Source organism: Falco peregrinus, chromosome 10 (assembly GCF_023634155.1).
Source record: "Falco peregrinus isolate bFalPer1 chromosome 10, bFalPer1.pri, whole genome shotgun sequence".
Taxonomy (NCBI): Eukaryota; Metazoa; Chordata; class Aves; order Falconiformes; family Falconidae; genus Falco; species Falco peregrinus.
The window spans coordinates 13,958,651-13,978,471 of record NC_073730.1 but is presented as its reverse complement, the minus strand read 5'-3'; the positions used below and the strand labels follow the sequence as shown (position 1 = coordinate 13,978,471).

Below are 19,821 nucleotides of genomic sequence, written 5' to 3'. Positions count from 1 at the left end.
AAGAACCTGTAACCTAAATTATTTCATCATCTTCATTTATTGAGCCTGCTTTCAGCCTGAGCTCAAACCTGAAAGAAATACACCAGGTTTCACACAGTGTAAAGCCTGACTTAACAGACTTCCAGAACTCAGCTGACCATGTGGATGTCAGCTCAGGACCAGCAGCTTGTTATTTCCAACATTTATCAGTGTAAAACAAGCTATTGCAAAGACACTTTTTTTCTACAAGTGTGCTCCAATTCCAGACAGTAGAGCAGAAAGCCGAAATTGAAGTCTGAGCTACACTGCTATGAAGACACACAAGTAGCTGTGCAAGTATCTGCTTGGAACTATCCAAACTTACATGATGTCATATCAAATTAGGTTTGTGTAACTAAGATAGCCCTGTGTATTGCATATTATCTGTAATATAGAAGGCTAAAATACCTCAATTTTTCCATTATTCTTGGTAGGCTATAAAAATTAACTGCAAAAAGAAATCCATCCATTAATCACTATGCCTCTGGTCTAGTAACTTCAAGGCTGTGAGAAAAAGCTTTCTCCTCCCCACTATGAATCTCACTACTGCCATGAGCAGCAATTGATCCTGACACAACAAAGTTTAGAGGCAGGTTTGTGGTCTGCAGTTTTGACATTCAAGAAAATATTTTCCTGTGGAAACAAGCACATGATCTACCAAAACCAGTCTCTGTGTAGTAAATGGAGTTAAGTGTCCAAGACAAGGCTTCCGTAAAATTCATATAGCAATTCTCAAAGAGAGCTTAGAGAAGAATCAAATGCCAATCTGCCTACCTCCCTAAAGGACCATCCCTTGAGATGCTACTTTATGCATAGCAGATGTCTCTTAAAGAATTTTAGAATTATCCATGTGATAATACTTACAGCATATGCACCTATTAAAAACGCCGCATTTGCTCGTTTCCGCTGGTCAAAACTGGTATAGTACACTATCTTCTTTCTTGATAGACTGAAATACTGTTAAAAAAATGACAACATATTTACTAAGAGAAGAATACACTTTAAAAATACTTTAAAAAGTCACTTTTCCAAAACTGAAAAGAAGTCAGAAAAAATTCTGAGGGAGATTCTTAAAATTAAAGAAGAAAAAATTACTGATAACATGAACAATCTTCTTACATTATAAATAAAAGTACAGGGAAACAGGCACTGTATCAGGGCAGATCTCTTGGTTAGCTTCGTGAAAATATCCTGTGAAGTGCAGCTGAACCAAAATGTTCCATAAAACCTGGAACTTTTCTTCCAAGTTTAAATATTTGAAACAGTAACTTATGAACACTGATTAAAGACATTGAGATTTTCAGACTAAAACACCCTTCTAAACATTAAATCTCTTTAGCACATAATTCTGTGGAAAAGACAAAAGAAAAAATGAAGCAATCAATCTCACAGGCATTTTATAAGTTTAACACCACTCTTCAATCTGTACTACCTAAAAATGGTGTGACAGACATCTTTAGAAAGCTTCAACAGCAAGAACTCACTAAAAAAAACCACCACACAAATGACTGCACAAGTGAAAAGACTGAAAAAAAGGGCTAGACAGAGACAAAACTAGTAACACTCGCAGTTCTTTTTTCTTCAAGAAGAAAAGAAGCCTCTGTGAGAATCCTTTAGACAAAACTTCCATTGAAAACAAGATCAACAAGCACCAGAAAAGAACAAGAACAAACTGCAGCAAAGCTATCTGAAGCCAGAGACAAATAAAATCATCACTTTGGTGATTTGTCAACAATGGCAAGTTGGACAGTTACTGCTTTTTTTTTCATGAATTGCTACACTTTCATTATATTCTAGACACTATCACACATGCTTTTCCTGACAGATTTCTACAGTAGTATTACAGTTTTGAGGAAGCCATCAACAAAAATACTGGATTCTGCTTCTGAATATTTGAAGTGCACTTCTACTTTTAGAGGTTGCGTATTTTATAAACTACCTTTATACTAGTGTTGCTGTTACCCAGTGTCAGCTTTTAACTCCAATCTGACAAGTTTAATTTACTTTCTTTTCCTCCTCTTGGTACTGATGACACCTGTGGGGTAATCACTGCGGAACTGTATTTTATTTATTTAAGTAGTGCCAACTGTATTTCACTTGCAGAAATCTGTAAATGTCAACTATCATCTTAAATCTTGTTGCAAATTTTAGGACAGCTTTAACCATAGAATCAAATTTTGAAAAAAACAAAAAAAAAAAGCAAAAAACACCACACAAACAAACCAGGAGAAAACTGATGTATTTATCACAGCGTGCTTCTTACCTTTCTCCCCACACGTGCCCCCTGCCCACCCACCCACCCAAAAAAAACCTAAAAAACCCAGCACCTTTAACAGTAGTTCTAACTGTACATTCCAATCTGGTCTTAACACCCAAAACTTCCATAGGTGGAAGGAGTGAGAGTTAAAGCTACTGAGTATGTCTAAATAGGACTGTATTCCCAAGAGAGCTGGTTGATGTTGATTGGAAGAGGTTTTATCTTGAGACCAGCAGCAACATCTCTCAGTGTATATGCAAACATATAAAGCACAAGTAGTTATTTAATTAGTGAAGCATTCAATTATTATTAAAATTTGACAAAATGAATCCCAGTATTTTAAGACCTCTCCTTTCTTCCCCCTCCTCAATTTTTTAATTTTAGTGTTCTCTAACTACAATTCCACCCATGTTGTGTAGGTGGGATAAGATTACAGCAGTTATGCAACAGTGACAGAACTTCAATTATAACTTGTTGACTACTACTTATTTTAAAGTGAAGTTCTTTGCAACAGTTTACACTTCACCTGAAATGCTATTTTAAACTGCAAAAAGGACATTCTGCTAACTAGAAGTTCTTTGTAATAAGACCATATTTCTTTTTTTATTTTACAGAAATTTTCTTTTACTCATGTAGTTATGTCAAGTCATTCCAATTTTGAGATGCTTTTGTAACTGAAGTAGCCAAAAAGTGAAAGCTCACCTTAAAGTTCCCAGAACATTTAAATGAAAGTAATATATAATTTTTCATTCTCAATAATCCATTCAAAACCGTTTCATTTCTGAAATGTAAGGTTTTAATCCTCATGAGCCATACTGCTATATGAAATATTTAAATTTTTGAATTCCAACTAAAGCTTTAACACAAAATTGAAAATTTGTATTAGCAGCTTATAGCATAGCACCATAAGAAAACTGCATCAGGATTTTACTTTTCAGAAGCCTATAAAACAAATTACTGTTTTTATTTGCATATGAGATACAGAAAGTCAAGTTTTACAGTGTTTGTTGAAGTGTCAATGCAATGTCTCTGTTAACCTTAACACACAAATTCTCAACTCAGTATCCTTTCAATATCAATACTAAGCTAAATGATCTATTTAAGAAAATATTCATTTTTCTCACCATGTGTAATAAGCTAGGTCTATTCCTTTGGCTATGTTCAACGATAACAAGTGTTAAATGACAGTTCTTTAAGGTGACTTTTTAGAGCTCCACCTGAAAGGATTAGGGCTTTAATTCCCTTAGATACTGCCAACTCATGAAGAACGAAAAACGCTTCAACAAGGAATTTTTCAATACAGGCTGTCCATAGAACAGCTGTAGTTAGATATAACATTTTAAGATAGTTGTTTTCTAAAACAAAACTAAGGCAAACACTACAAAGCACTAAATATATTTTTCTTCACCATTAAGAAAATTTTAGCAGTTTCACACATCATTAGAAGACAAAAATGTAACAACATAACACAACAGTACCTGTCAAGATATATCCCAGAGGAATGAACTCCAACACAATCTTTTGAACTAAGAGCAGAGGTTACATGAAAACTGTGGCAAGTTTTGTTTGAGGTGATAAAACTAATTCATTGGGTGTATGAAAGGGTTCCAGAACACATTATTTTCACTGGAAGGTTATACTTTAAAAAAAAAAAAATATATATAGATCTGTTCTTGTTTCTTGAAGACCTCATGAGAGTTTTACTTGCATAGAAATTGGTGACAGGCTTATAAGGTGCCACTGTGGGCAATTACCAGATTGACATCTCTTCAGAATCACCAGATTATTTGACAGCATTTTATTTACTAGATATGGTTTAATATACTTGCATTGTTTGAGCAAGAAATTACAATGTGTTTAATAAGCCTGGATCAATGCAAACACTATTTTTTTACTTAGATATACATTTATATTTATGTAATAAGTACATACAAATAGCAGGGAATACAAGGCTGGGAAACTATTCAGAGAAAATGTACTAAAACATGTACATGCAATGCTGCCTCAGAATCTAAGCTGTCCTAAAGGAGATGTTTGCAATTATTATGGTTCCATGTGTATGCCCAGCAGTTTGTTTATATTAAAACAAAAATAAACCAAACCCCTCTGAGATTCAGCAGCAATAGAGTTAGCATTCCAGAAATGTTAACCTCATAGTTCATAAGCCTGCCAGACCCTTTCCTCTTGCCTTTGATCTTCCATACTTGCATCATTTATCTCAGCAATGTTCCCTCCTCTCTGATTACCCCTGCTTCTGAATTTACTATGATTGTAAAAGACAATACACACATAAAATACAGGTTTTTTTAAAGCAGTTCTTAATATATCAGACTTATTTAAATAGAAAAAAACCTATTTCTTTCATAAATTAATCACAGTTACTTAGTCAAGCATTTTTTCCCCAAACAGAATTCAAAGAAAAAGTAGGGAGATAGCAGAGCCAAGCATTTTTCTTGCTGTTGACTTGGCTAGTCAAGATCATCTCTATAGCAATCAGCAGTCAAAACATCACAAACATAACAAGGACAGACAGGTTTTCATGTAAAGCATAACCAGGACTTTACTTCCAACTTTCTCAGCAAGTAAGTATCTGAATAAAGTCTTCAGCTCTTCAAAACAAAACGACTCACCGTTTTTACAGCCAGTATAAACTTACAATAGTTTAAAATGTTGGTCTGCCATTAGCACATTTCAAACTGGTACCTTTCTCCTTCCCCCACCTGTCCCCAAGAAAGGAGAGAGGAAAGCAGAAAACAGCCTCCATGTCCAATTCCTCTCCCAAAACAGAAATAGATAGAGCCGATAGACTTGGAGGGGAAGTTTGTGGGGTTTATTTCCTTTAATGACATCTTATACTCCCATTTCTCCTGTTGAAGTTTTAAATTTACTAAAAGCCTAAGTCTTAAATTCCTTTTGAGACACATATCCACACAAGAACTACCACATATTGTGAATTTTTTATGTGCCACACTTTTTTTAAAGACTTTTTTTGTGAGAAAGTACACAAAGCGCATACCCAAGCAGGCATATATCAAGTCATGGCAGAAGTCATCTGGGCTTAAGCACCATGATTGCCTCAGAGTCCCAAAAGTGCTGCAGTATGGCAGCAACAACCCTCCCACAGCAGAGGCTGGATTTCCAGAGAACTGTGATCTGCAGTGCCTTTTACCTCCTATTATCATCCTGCTGCTGGTCACAGGGCACGGTTACCCTTCATGCACAGGTATGCTAAAGCAGACCGCCCAGCAGAACTCTTTCCCCACGTTAGAGCTACTCTGCACTTCCCATCTCTAAACACTGATCACAGGCTGCCTACATGTCCCCCTGGTGCCACGTGAGAATTACCACACTTGGCTGCTCACTGCATCACCGCCTTGCTGGCAGGTAAGTCACAGGTCATGAACTTCTGTCTTACACTAATTCGGGCTTCAAGAATCCGCTCAGGGACACTTGTGAGGGACAGACATGAGAAGATGAAGGGCAGAAGGGTAGAAACCGTGAATACATAACTCTCAATTACTGAAGCTAGGCAGCAGAGTCTTTTGTAGCTAGGTCTACGGTACACATCAGATGCATGCCTCAGCCCTGGGATTTAGTGTTACACGCCTACTTACCCACTGCAGAAGTCAGGACAGCGTCTGGTATATATTTTAACTATTAGAAGAGTAGGTACTGGCCTACCTCAGGGGTAGTGCCAGTCAGCCAGACTGGAATCTATTCATGTGCAAGTTTCTATACCACGCTGGTGGTAGTCCAAGCTCTAGCTGTCTGATTTCAGATATTACTTTCAAGTGGTTGCACGATCAAGTTACTCTTCTCTATTATGCACCCGTAGTTTAACCTATTTGGAATTAGCCTCTAGTAAGGTAGCAGCACCAAACAGCACCTCCTCCCAGCTGAGACCACAGCTGATCTGCAGGAGATTTCTGTCCTGTTCCTGATCATCTGTACTCTTCACCTAGCCCTGCAAGTGCATCTGCTTTTTTCAAAAAAATATAAAGGGTACATTAAAGTGACACCACAGTTTGCTAAATCAACCCTGCAAATGTTTGAGTTTAATTCAGTTTCAATTTAGTTCCTTTGCGTATTTTTTCCATTATAATATACAATTTTTATGTCATTATTACAAGCCATGTATGATGAGCAACTTGCCTCATTCAGTGCTGGTAATTGTCTTAACATAAGAATAAGAATTGGAAAGAAGCTCCTGTTTAATACTGAATCCTTTAAAAAACAAACCACACCAACCCCCCAAAAAAACCCCGAACACAAAGCCCTGAGGTATTTATTAGTTGTCATCTTATTTTCTGGGTGAAACTCTTGGTACCTAGGGTCCAGTTTGAAGGCATTCTAGTTCAGCTATAAAAGCATGAAGGTGCACTTCAACAGCAATACATGAGACTATATTCAGGTCTCAAACTGATCACAGTATCTATTTGAATCTGGAAAAAACCAGAACTAATCTCTTCAGTTCTCATAGGCACAGTGAAAGTTAAAATAGCAGGTTTATTATTGCTTCTTCTCTGGAGAAACCGCTTCACAGAGCAAACATTCCACAGTCTTTAAGGACTCAAATAGAAGGTCACAACCTATGGAATTAAGGTTAAAAAAGAAATAGACTTCTAGTGAGTGAGCATCATTGGTCATGTGTTTGAATGGGGCAATAGCACTGGAAAATAGTGATAACTTACTTATAAGCTCTATTTAGTGTTAACATAGAAATAGCAAATTCAACATTTTCCCAATATGAACATAAACATTCAGAATCAGAAATAGAGTTTATTATTTATAACTTTATGTATCGTGAAGCAATTTAAATTTTCACTGGAAGCACTTTTTTTTTTTTGCAAAAAGATTAAAGCAACTCTACAAACGCCTCAGTTTGCAGAACCTCCTCTTAAAGACTAAGTCGACACGCCCCTGAAAATAACAGCATGAATCAACTTGCATAATGGTTTCATTGATGCAAACAGTCTTAAACCATGTCATTTTTGATACAGGAATCCTCTTAACAGTGGACAGTGTTATCACATCTGTTATCCCATTTTCCCCTTCTGTCAGTAACAGGTCTAATATTTTATATTACAAAAATTTTAGCTCCGAAATATTTAATGCAGGATCTCCTTGCTGTTTGCATACGAGTGAAGTTAATTAGTATGCTGGAATTAAAAGATGTTTCATTTCTTGCAGACGATAAATTTTCTATACATACACATCATTCTCACAGGCATTTGGGGACCAGGTTAAATTACTCTACAGCTATATGCTGAGTGTACAGTGTCTGGCTGGGATGGAGTTTGGTCTCCTCTGTAGCAACCTGCATGACACTGTGTTTTAGGTTTGTGACTAAAACAGTGTTGATAACACACCGGTGTTTCAGCTACTGCCCAATGGCAAGCACCGGGGCCTTCCGCTTCTCACTCTGCCCCACAGCAAGCAGGCTGCGGTGGGCAAGATGCTGGGAGGGCACATAGCCAGCAGAGCTGACCCAAACTGACCAGAGGGATATTCCGTACCGTATAACATCACGCTCAGCAATAAAACTGAGGAGCCGTCTCTCCAAATTAGCAATCACTCAGAAACTTCCTGGGCATTGATCTACTGGTGGGAGGTGTTAAGTGACTGCTTTTGCATCACTTGTTTTGTTGCCCCCCCATCTCTCCCCATTTCTTATTCCTCCACTTAAACTGACTTTGTCTCAACCCACAAGGTTTTTTTTTTTTTGTTTTGCTCTTCTGATTCTCTCCTCTGTCCCACACCAGGGTTGGGGTGGGAGCGAGCAAGCAGCTGCCAGGCGTTTTGTTTCTGGCCAGTGTCAACCCACATGAGGCTTGTGGTTTTACAAGAGGACAGTTGTTAGAACAAAATTCAGACAGGGTGATCTTCACGATGATCTTCAGAATTAACTGCTGCATTTACAATTCTAGCCAACTTTATAAAGGATCAACACTTCAGTCAGAACAAAAAGCTACTTTGATATCCTGAGAAGATACCAAAATTTTCTCTCTAGTGTAAGGCAACTCAAAATTGCCTTGATTCAACGATCATTATATGGAAGCAAGAAAATAAGAAAGCTTCTATGAATTAAATGATGGGGACTAAGAGTTCTACAAGTAAGACAGAAAAAGGACCCATTTTTATATGTGTAAAAATATTTCCATAACACTTCTTATAAGCAGCATTTTATTAAACTGATTTAGAAACTTTACCTGTTCCGAGTATGATTTAGTTTAAGTAGTGTGGTTTCAGGACCCATGTTCTTGTTCATGTGCGTAGGATTTTTTGTTTGGTTGGTTTTTTTAATATCTGTTTTTTCAGTTATTCATACTAGCATACCCACTTCATTATCTGCAAACCCATGAAACATCCAGAGTAGGTTTTGTTACTGTTTTCCTGCAACTGTAACGTTATTAAAAGAAATGAACACATCATTCAGTGCCTCACCTGCTAAGCAACAGTAAGAGCACATTCATTTTTTCCATTCTTCAAAAGGAAAAGATTCATATCAAAGAATAACCTTAAAGCTTAGTACTAACCATCTAGATAATGAGCACCTAATAACCACTTTCAAACTGGATAATACATTTTAGTTGAATGTCAAACCAAAAAATATTAGAACACCTTTTAAATAAAGCTTACCTTTAATTTCTTATTTAGTTTACAGCAGTATCTGTATAACATTGCCAAATTTAGAGGTCCAAAATCTCCATAGAAACTAGGAGAAAAAGAACAACAAACGAAAATATTTATACAAGAGCTAAGCAACTTCCAACATGCATGCTGTTGATAGTTCATGCTACAAATCAGTAATTGTTGGGAGATACCAAGTAGCCAATATATATCATGCAATAAATAAGCCCTTTATGAATTCACTTCAGAGGATGATAGTAACAGTTAACTTGAAAGTAATTGTAGCTTCAGTTTGAAATGCTCCAATAACTACTTTTCCACTATATACACACATTAACTACAGAATTTTTTCTTCATTCCACCATATCCAGTCTGGTTTTGGTCAAACCACAGAGTTAAGAACTTCAAGATACGATCTACTCCCCTTTAAGCCACACTGATGCCATCCTAGAGAAAGATTCTACAACCGCTTCAGATGAGAATATATCATCAGACACTACGAAGAATATGCTAAATAAATTTTACTACCCATAAGAAATTCTATTTAACAATGTCCAATGTTGATCTGTCTGAAATTTAAGCTTATTTCTTTTTATCCAATCCTCCATGATTCCAGTGATTACATATTACATATTCACTTTATATACAGTTACGTCTGTTCGTCATTGTCCCTCCCAATACTCCTGTTGCTAGGCTGTTCTTTCAATTTATTATTTATTTCATATCTTCTGACTGTTCTTGTTTCTCTCCTAGTCTTCTTAAACGTTCACGTTACCTTTGAAGCAGCAATCACTGCCCTTAGGATAAGAGCTAGTAGCAGTAGTCTGTATTGGAAAATTATTGGGCAATAAAATAAGTTCCTGCTTGGGATACATAGTGCTTTTCCTGGGTAATCCTTCATATAGGTATCTTTACAAATAATAGCAGCCTTTATGAAAGCAACATAAGTGACACCTTCTAGCACTTTCTCCTTCCCCACCCATTGTGTGAAATTGCTCAGAATTTAAGTTGCAAGCTTCCTCCAGTGCTTTTTCTTTTTACATATAGAGGTCTTTATCTTGAAAGACTATGAAAATTTGTTGATGCACACATTATAAATAACAGTGAGAAAGGACTATAACTTAAACTGTTTTAACCTGCTCTGCTTTAAGTCTTTTATCAAAAGAAACAGAACACTTCTTGCCTATTGACAAAACAGGCCACCAGCATCTGAACATGTTATTTGGGGAAAGACAAAAGAAAGATGTAATTACATTCTAGTACTTCCGGGTTTTGAAGGAGCAAAAGCTTACTGAAATCAGATGATAGAATAGGTGGTAGTATCTTTCAAGCTTTCTTCCCTATGGTTTATTTCCCTGGAAAATTTATTACATTCCAGTTAAACATAAGAAGAAAACCTTTACAGCAAGGGCAGACAAACACTGGGAAAAAGTTGCTCAGCCTGTGAAGTCACAACCCAGTTCTACAAGGCTCTTGTTGACCTTGCTTTGAGCCTGGGAGTTGACTAGACTACCTCCAGAGGTGCCTTCCAGCTTCAGCCATTCTGCTATTCTAAGTGGTCATAACAACAAAGTAGGAGCACCCTATCTTTTTGGAGCGTATACCTTTATTAACATCTTCCCACATTCTCTCAAACAAAAGGCTAAGTGCAAAAAAAGAGACAGTTCTATTACTTTGATCACTGTCTAGGATGAGTAGCTTGCCTGCCATACCAATGCTATTTCAGTATCATCTATTTTACAATATCAAGTAACAATGTGTTTGTTAAGATTCAGTTCCACCCTTCGGTACAGAGTATTATGACATAATGCTCAGTTATAGAAGCTCATTAGCTGGGTCAAAGACTAAGCTGCCCAAATATTAGGACTTCATTTGTAGGTTGCAAAAAAGTTAACACAGTCAAGGGGAAATTGCAGTGGCAGTAAAGCATGGTTTAACTTCAGAATTCCTCATTTGTTCTTAGTAAAGTCTACCAGATATAGTTATCAATTACAGGTTTTTTTTAAAACAAAACCCTCTGTACAGTTTTTAACAGAGATTAAATAAAGAAAATTGTTCTAAGAAGGACAAGTATGAGTTATGTAAAATAAAACTGGAGCTCTAATAACACTAGAGTGAATGTAGCTTCTTAGAAAAAGCTAAATACAAGGCTTACTAACACGATCTTCCCATTCTGCTGCACTAACACCTTCTCTAAATCAGAACCCCAACCCTATCTTGTTCCATTAACTTTAGAGTATTCTTTAATTTAAATATATGATGGAAGAGTAGAATTTATGATTTTAAGATTTTGTGAAATATACTTTTAAAAGTATTGTGAAAAAGGCATGGAATATGATAGTTACTAAAATACAGAATACTTCTTTTAAACCGGTGTGAGCAAAGCTACTTTGCTCAGCTCAAAGATATAACTCAATCTATAGTTCATCTAAAGCACTGAAGAACTACAGCCACACTTTAGGATAGTAAGCTTTTATTACTATTCATTTGCTATAAGTAATCAATATGAAGTCATATACCTACTTCTACTTTTCCATGTGATGAAACTCATACAGAAGTGTAGGAAAAGCACATGAAAATTAATTTACTAATCAATTTATCCACAACAAAATACAGTTTTGGTGGTGATAAGGATAAGATACATTTGAGTCTATCCCTGAAGTAATTATATTTTGGCAAAATAAAACTATTCAGATTCTCTCAGCCACCAAGCTACAGATGTTACAACCTTAGACTGACTATTTCTCCATCATTTATTATCCTTAAGTATTCTATGCTTCTCAACACAGGGCACCAAAGAAGAAATATCTGTGTTTAAGACTCTGGTGCTACCACTGTTTGTTTATGCTGAAGAAACAAGAGATTTCTCAGAATCCAAACACAATCATTAAGGAAAGGCACTTTTGGTCACTGTTGCACCAGCATTTTTACCCATATACCAAACACTGGCAATTCTCAAATTATTTACATAATACCACGTAGGCAGTATAAAACAGCCATGAACTTCACTGGTATGCCAGGGAGAAAGGTTATTTGTTAAAGGTATAATTTTAAGCTTTCTGCACTTCATACCTCCAAACTGGAACAAACTTGAATGCCCTTTTTTGATGGACCAAGTGAAACAACTCCTTTACAAACCTCCAAATCAAAGACCTCTCTGAAAGATAATGCAAAGCTCTGTATTCAACTCAAACTGATCTACAAAATCCTTCCTCAATCTACATCCTTCCAAAAAAATACAGTTCCTGACGTGTCTAAACAGAGGGTTTAATCTTATGCACCCTCATTACTTCTAGTATAACAGGCCATTTTTGTACTTGAATTAGGAGACGCTTGATCCTGACTCACCCAGAGGATTTTCTTCTTCAGAACAGAATTTTGACAGAGTTAAATGTAAGTAAGATGGGAAACTGGGAAAAACAGATACACCAAGTCATCATCTGAATAAAGAACTTTATCTGTCAAAAATTGATTAAAAAATAAAAGTCCTATATGATAGTCACTGATAACAAACTACCCAGTATTATTTTATTTCCATTTCTTTTACAGGTTAGATTTTGTATCTAGATTTTTTAATAAGCATTTATACATAAAAAGAAATCAGGATGCCTCTGATGCTTAAGCCAATTAAGAGCGACAGTCATTTACAATGGAGGTGGGAACCAGATATGAGGAACAGAAGGCAAGTATGGTATTAATCTACATTTAATTATATTTTGTTTTAATCAAGTACTTAGATGATAGCTCAAATTATTCTTCCCCCTCATCCCATGGAAACTTGCTATCCTTATGCTTCTCAAACTAAGAAGCAGCAAAACCTCAGAACGTACTACATGAATATTTAAATACTCTACTTCAAAAATACTATCATAATGCTACCTGGAAGCAGTGACATACGTTTCTTGTATCTGTATTCTCCTTAGACTAGACTCCTAGAACCACTCCTTCCTATCCATTTTATAGCGTAACATCTGAAGTATTTGCTGTATTCTATCACAGGAACAGTCATCCACCTAAAAAGGCCAGCCCATGAAAAGCTCATTGGTTTACTGTCATGCAAGCCGCTACTGTACATTCTTCCAGGGAATTCACTAGCCAAAGAAACAGCCCACAGTTCTTTAGGACAGCAGCTTAAGTTGTCCTGACTGCAGTTCCATGGGATGCCATGCGAATGTGCCACCAGTCAGCTCAAGCATTGGGCACCTCTTCTGAATGCTAAAGTCACTTGTAACTAAGCATTTGAATACCATTGACCCTTGTACAGCAGAAGAACGATAAACAGCTTTCTTATCTTGAATGACTAGATGGAGCCTAGTTATGGTCAATGAAGGAATACTATAGCCTGGCGGACTTCAAAATTAATTGATAACCTCCATATTAACATCACAGTCAATCTATTTATGGCCAACATAGCAAGTTATCTTTCAAGGATAAATTGCACTACTTATATTTTACCCCAGAAGCCTGACACTTTTTCCCCACAGATGAATGCAACAGAGCAGTAGTTTTATACTGTCATTCACTTACAATTTCGTGATACAACAACAGAGGTACAAATGAAAGCATAGGAGATTCTTATCTGAAAAGCTATTTCAGGATTCTTCAAGACAGACCAGTGTAAATTCAGTGTTATTACTACACTGAACACGAGGGCATGCGTGCATTCTTACCAGGCTGTAGGTATTTCCAATAGTTTGACTACGATCCAAAGCCTAAATACCGTATGGTGTGTGGGAGGAGAATAGGACAGATCTACCAAGTCAGTTCTAACAATGCAATAATGTTCACAAGGGACGATGTTACTAAACCAATAATTTAGTAAGCTGCCATGCAAGTAACTTGTAAACAGAGACACATTTTAACATCTGCAATCATTTTCAGGAGTACGTACCCCACAACTGGAGTACAACTACTCTTTTAGGTAGGAAACTTGCCCTCTGGAGACTAGCAACCATATAAAGTCATTTTTCTGCCCCAACAGCAGCACCTTAAGCTTGCAATTACTTAAACCAAAAGACTGACCACAAGAAGCTCAGGAACTAGCAGAAATACAGCTTCCTAACTGCAAAACTACACTACTTTTTCACCATTTTACAAAGATCCATCTTACTATCAAAATTAAGCAATGAGACTGAATTAGCATTAAAAAAAGTATTCTCTGCTTGCTTTTCTCTCCCCCTTTCCTAGGCTGGGTTACTAGAACATTCGGGTTACTGGAACATTCAGGTCACTGCACCGTAAGGCTCTTGCTGCATGCGCTCTGAATGTAGCCACTAACCAGTAGAAGAACCAGAGGACTGGCTGCTACAGATGAACATTTCAAATCATAAACTAAACACATCTTACAAGCAACAAAATTTCTGGATGAGAGCCAAGAGGATCAGTCCACATATTAATTACAGCCTAACTGCCTGTCAGGAAATCTTACCTATTCAATCTTCTTTCTCCAACTCCTGCTTCCTAGAGTGTGTTTCTCCTTGCCACGTCTCAAGTACATGAATAACAGTGGGATGCTCAATGGCACTGCCTCCCTGCTCTAGCCCCACCAATTCTAGTAACACATGAATTACCAGGAGCTTTCTTATGTACACCGAGACACAATCCCTAGCTCTTAATACTATTTAGTAAATGCACACTTCTGAAAAGACAAAGGTTGCAAAGGTTGAAACAGCAACAGAAATATCACTTCACTGCTTGCATGTGAAGGTTGGAATAATGCAGCGGCTCCGAATTACATAAAACACCAGGTACTCACTATTTCCCTTTGAATGTTCCAAATCCTCCTCAAGACCCCAATTCTTCAAAATCCAACAAGAATTAATAGAACCAAATTAAATATAATTAATTAGCCAATTAATTGGCTATAATTAAATAGCCAATCCAGATATACGCATGTGATTTATGTCAAGAACACAGTATCAGTGAAGAGGTTCTCCCATAAAAAGCTTCCCTATAGAAGAATCTTCAGGTCATGTTAAAAACCTACTCTCTATGGGGAAAAAAAAAAAGTCATTGTAACACAGGCCAAGTTTCCCATAAGGGGTTTCCTATCAAGCTACACTCCCATCCAACATAAAACTGGAGCCTAGAAGATAGATCTATTTCATCCTGATACTCTTTTATGGCAAAGAAAAGAAAATCCTCAATACTTTTGGCAATTGCTTTATCTTTTCCATATGAAAAGGTGAAGACAGATATGATAAAACAAGGTATGGGTATAAATTATGAAACTGTTGGACTGGAGAGAATGTCACAGGTATTAAGTGATAGCACTTTGCAAGTTTTAAAGACAAAATTATATCAGTAGTGTCTGAAGAAAGAAATTGACTGCCCCTTTCTTCAATTTTATGATTTTCTTGTTTCTAGCGAATTTAAAAACTCCCATTTTAAGATGGAAAACAAAAGCAAGCTGGAGTACTATTCTTAATACTCACCCATAAGAATTAGACATGCTAATGCTGGTATTAGTATAGGAAGTTTTTCTGCTCTGTATTTTCACACTGATAAAACAAGCTGAGAAAATTCTTGATTTTTTTTTTTTTGTGGACTTTAGGTTACTAAGTTACCTTGATCATCCAGTAGTCAAGTTCAGGTCTACAAAAGGTACTGATGCAGACAAGGAACTCCCTATTCTGTGTGATGTGACAGCTATCTTTGTTGTAATGTGGCTAAGTTTAAGTTTTCTTTTTCCTTTCAGAATGATGGGGAACTTCATGTTTCCTATGCAAGTACTTTACTGGATACCCACAGAAAACAAGCGTTTATCTAAAAGAAAAATAAACAAGTTAACCCTTACTCCTCCCACAGGAAAGAGAAACTGCTTCTTCCCGTATACACATGCAGTGAAAGAACCAAGTCCTGCAAGCCAAAGTCCAAACAGTACTCTTTCAATATTGTTGTAGCTACGCACTTGAGAGTCTTATTCTACTGCTGCTTAAACTCAAATAATTATGTAACATTAACACTGCTGTCAAATAGGCAATATACCATGGCTTGAAAGGAAGTTTTAGTGTAAAACATAGGATATACAGGGAATATCGTACTAATTAGTTTTACAGCTGCTCACAAGATGTCAGAGACTAGATCTGCAAAAACTGTTTATACAGGAGATCCAAAGTCAGAACAAACGATTGACTGAAAACATTACAACTTACAAAAGCTGCCATTTATCAGCAAGATACCTGTTTTTCATTATCTAGACTAATTTTGAGAGAGCTACTCAGCAATAAAAAGGACATTAAAAGGTTGCTTTGATAAAAATATGTGAAAACCAAGTTAACCAGTCAAGTGTAGTATTCTCAATCCAGATCTGTTTACTGAAAGGTGAAACATGAAAGACACTATTCTTAGAGAATAAAAAGCTTCTTACTAGTGCCTAGCTCATTGAGGTCTTGCCAAGTCAAGGCTTGTCTATTTGCCAAATGACAGTCTTCAAGCTGGATTATTTCTCATTAACTCCATTTTCCTGAAGTAACAGTTACCTGCACTACATTACCCTGAAAGACTGTATTCCCTTATAAGCAGTAATGTAGACTTTCTCAGGAGGGACCTCAGTTTCAGAAAGAGGCTGACAAAATCTTACAGAAACAGATCAAAAAAGTGAATTCAGAATTGGATGAATTCATTCAGGTTTCTTATTCCCTCAGCTGAGGAATTTACATACCATTTCTCCAGTATAATAGGTTCAAGGTTAAATTGCAGCACATTTAACTAAAATAGTGACAATTCTAGTAGCGAGTTCCTAGTCAGCTAGCATCTGAGGTGTTCTTAAAAGCATTTAAGCCTTCCTTTATTATTTTTAAAAGTGTGAATGTTTAAGTAAGACAGTGTTATGAATTCATTAGAGCAGCTGACAACTTCAAGTGAGAACTGAAGGCTAAAGTACTCAAAATTACATAACCACACTGTGTGTACCATTCAGTGATAAATCACATGACAAGCAGCAACAGCAAGTCAGCATTTACCAGACCAAAACTTCCAAACCATTAGATCTAGCACTACAGCCGTTTTGTTTAATAAACGCGGTACACTATTAACATGCTCTATTACTTCCTTACGTCTCTTCAAGGGTGGGGAGGGGGCAGAGAAGGGAAGTGAGGCAATGAGGCTTTAAGTACCATGTGATCCAATAACTTGCTCTCTGTAATCAGACAACCCCAAACCTACATATTCACAAGGTTTTCAGATCATACTTAGCTTCAGTGAAAGCAAACAGACACCTTAGTAAAATCTGCTAAACTAATTTCTGTAACACTTCACACCTATCACTAAAGTTAACAGAAAAACAGCCCAAAGAAAAGCAGTTTACTTCCACGCACAGCTAAATACCTTTGCCTTGCCACTAATGATGCATATAAACAAAACTAAGTCAATAAACAGTTATATTAACAAAATTACTCAAGTACCTCACAGGTCCTAAGGTTTTTGTGACTGAGTGGACATCTCCTATCCTTCTCCTTGTAACAATCTTAATTTATTTGATTAAAAAGCAGAAATGGCCATGAAATTTGGATCAGCAGCAACAGAATAGGCAGGCCATTTTGAATAAAGACTCTGCAAAGCACTGTTCTGAGCTATAGCACCTCAAAACTCACTTTCAAAAGTTTATTTTGCTGTCATGTAACAAGTATGTCTCAAAAATGCAGCCTTTTTTTCTGAGAAAGTGATTAGAAAATGAGCAGAAGATCTGATCAGGTATATTAAATTTACACTCCACGACTGCTTACAGACAATCCCTGATGTCAGGCTCCTCCCTGTGCTGTGCGGACTGTGAAACACAACAGACTGATGTCAAGCTCTCTGATAAGCACAAGGAAAAGGGAAGCTATAATAAAATTAGTACTTCCCCATGAACCAAAAGACTTGTGTTCTATTCCTCATTTTGCTTCTAGCTTTCCAATTTCAGAAAGATATTGAAAAATAAAATAAAATGGTAACCTTATGACACCTGCTTTTACTTCCCTGAGACAATATAAACTTCCTTGGAGAAAAAGAAGAAAAAAGAAAAAAATATCAGGCATGGTTTTACTACCAAATACTGCATACACTGACAGTGATAGGTGCTGCAACACAGTATGCGGGGAAAAGTTTACCCTTGTTAAGTAAGAGTTTGGTTATTACACAAAATTCATTCATACCACTTGGTAACCGTCACTTATTTTCTACCTCATACTATGTTCTGGTATTTTAATTTGAGAGCACAAACAGAAGAGTATTATTATAGTTTCAGATACAGGATGATACCTTTAAAAAAGGCCAAATACATTAGGAACTACCAATTTAAAAAACACACCATGAGTTACATGTCCAAAGTCTTCAGATGTGCCCTAGAAGATAAAGTAAACTTTGCTTCCTTCCATTATCTTGTAATTGTATCTGGTATCAACTTACACCCTGGTATGTGGTTAACAGGTAATTGGGTTAAGGCATATACTTGCTGCATTTCCTTTACACATGTTAGCAAAAGTTACTTCTCCCTCCCCCCCCCCCCCCCCGCCCCCCCAGTTTTCTCAGTACTACTTTTCTTTTTAAATATGATGCTGTCCCTCAAACAAAATACTCCAGTTACATCCCTTGGTTAGCACAGTCAACTCTAACAGTACAGAACTGCTCACCCTTCCCACCCCCACATAAGACCCCTTCACCTTTCCTAGAAGCATATTAAAAAGGAGAAATAGAATACCTCAAATCAAGCATAACACAGAAGTCTTAGAAGGTATAAAAGACCAAATTTTTCTCCAATTTAAGAACATACTCACATAACACAAATTGTTCAGGACCTTCTCCAGTTGAATTCTGCTTTTAATATTCAGTTAGCTTTGCTTTAGGGTACTCCCGAGGTCCCTTTCCTATCTAAATTAGTTAAAGATCATTACAGAACCTACTCCCAACCCAAAGAGTCAATTACAAAAGTCAACTTTGGGAACAAATCATTGGGAACTCCAGTAGAAGACACGCAGCTTAAGATAATGAAGACTTTAAAAAGTGCGTAGAAAAGAAAACTTAAAACTGTGAGCCGTGCGTAGGAAGTAAGCTAGAAACTAAGAAGGTTTACATCATGACAGAAGCAGTACTGAAGTCATTGGAAATGGGAAGAATGGTTGATGCTCAGAAGTTCTTCAACTCACATAGAAAGAAAACTGTATTTAAAATAAGACCACGCTGTTTCACTGGTGCTGCAGCAAACCCCCTGTCAAGCGGCTAGATATATCCTGACACATGAAACAGTCAATCTGAGAACAGTGTAGAGCAACTATTTTTTAACCACAGCAAAGAGTGCTTACTTTGTTTAGTGTATTTTATGCCCTTTGATAGTATTCGCAACAACTTTACTTTTGACTTCCCAAGTGCTGTCAGCGTCTTCCAAACACAAAGATTTTACTTCAACAGAAAATACTTTTTCTGCTGTTCTAAAGCTACAAAAGCCAACAGGACATGCCATCTCAAAATCTTCTGCCGACTCCTAAAAAGGCGCAGATGTTCTTCAAAAGCATTTTTACAGTTTTTACAGTTCGATGTAAGAGATGATCACTTCACACTCTCTACACAATACATATAAAACCACTCTTTCATCTATTCATACCAAACAAGAGTCTTCTATTTAAGACACCATTTTATAAGATGTAATTAGTCTTAAGAGATCTTCTCCACCTCATAAATAAATCTTACAAAGCTCAGATACCCTTCCCCTAGCTCAACTAGGGTTTAAGCCATTTAATTGGCCTTGTAGCTGTTTTTGTGGTTGGGGTTTTGTTTTGGTTTTTTAATAGTTATCTTGTTCAACTACTTTCAGATAAGGCATAAATACATTCAGTCTAACTTTATACTGCTGCTTTGCGCAAGTAGCTAAGCAGGGCAAAAATATCCCAGAGTCTTAAAGCACGTTGGGAAGAATCTCAGGTGATCACTCTGAACAT

General features: G+C 36.7%; 1 protein-coding gene across 4 annotated transcripts in view; it reads right to left on the bottom strand.

Moving 5' to 3' along the window:
• The window catches only part of CDC14A (cell division cycle 14A), a 67,088-nt gene that overhangs the window by 44,472 nt on the left and 2,795 nt on the right, over positions 1 to 19,821 (bottom strand). For all 4 annotated transcript variants that reach the window (XM_013299026.3, XM_055814876.1, XM_055814878.1 and 1 more), the window contains exons 3-4: positions 8,915 to 8,990; positions 883 to 975 (exon numbers count right to left, since the gene is read on the bottom strand). In XM_013299026.3, coding sequence (XP_013154480.1) covers positions 883 to 975; positions 8,915 to 8,956 — 135 coding nt within the window. In that variant the 5' untranslated portion in view covers positions 8,957 to 8,990. The remainder of the gene's footprint in view (positions 1 to 882; positions 976 to 8,914; positions 8,991 to 19,821) is intronic.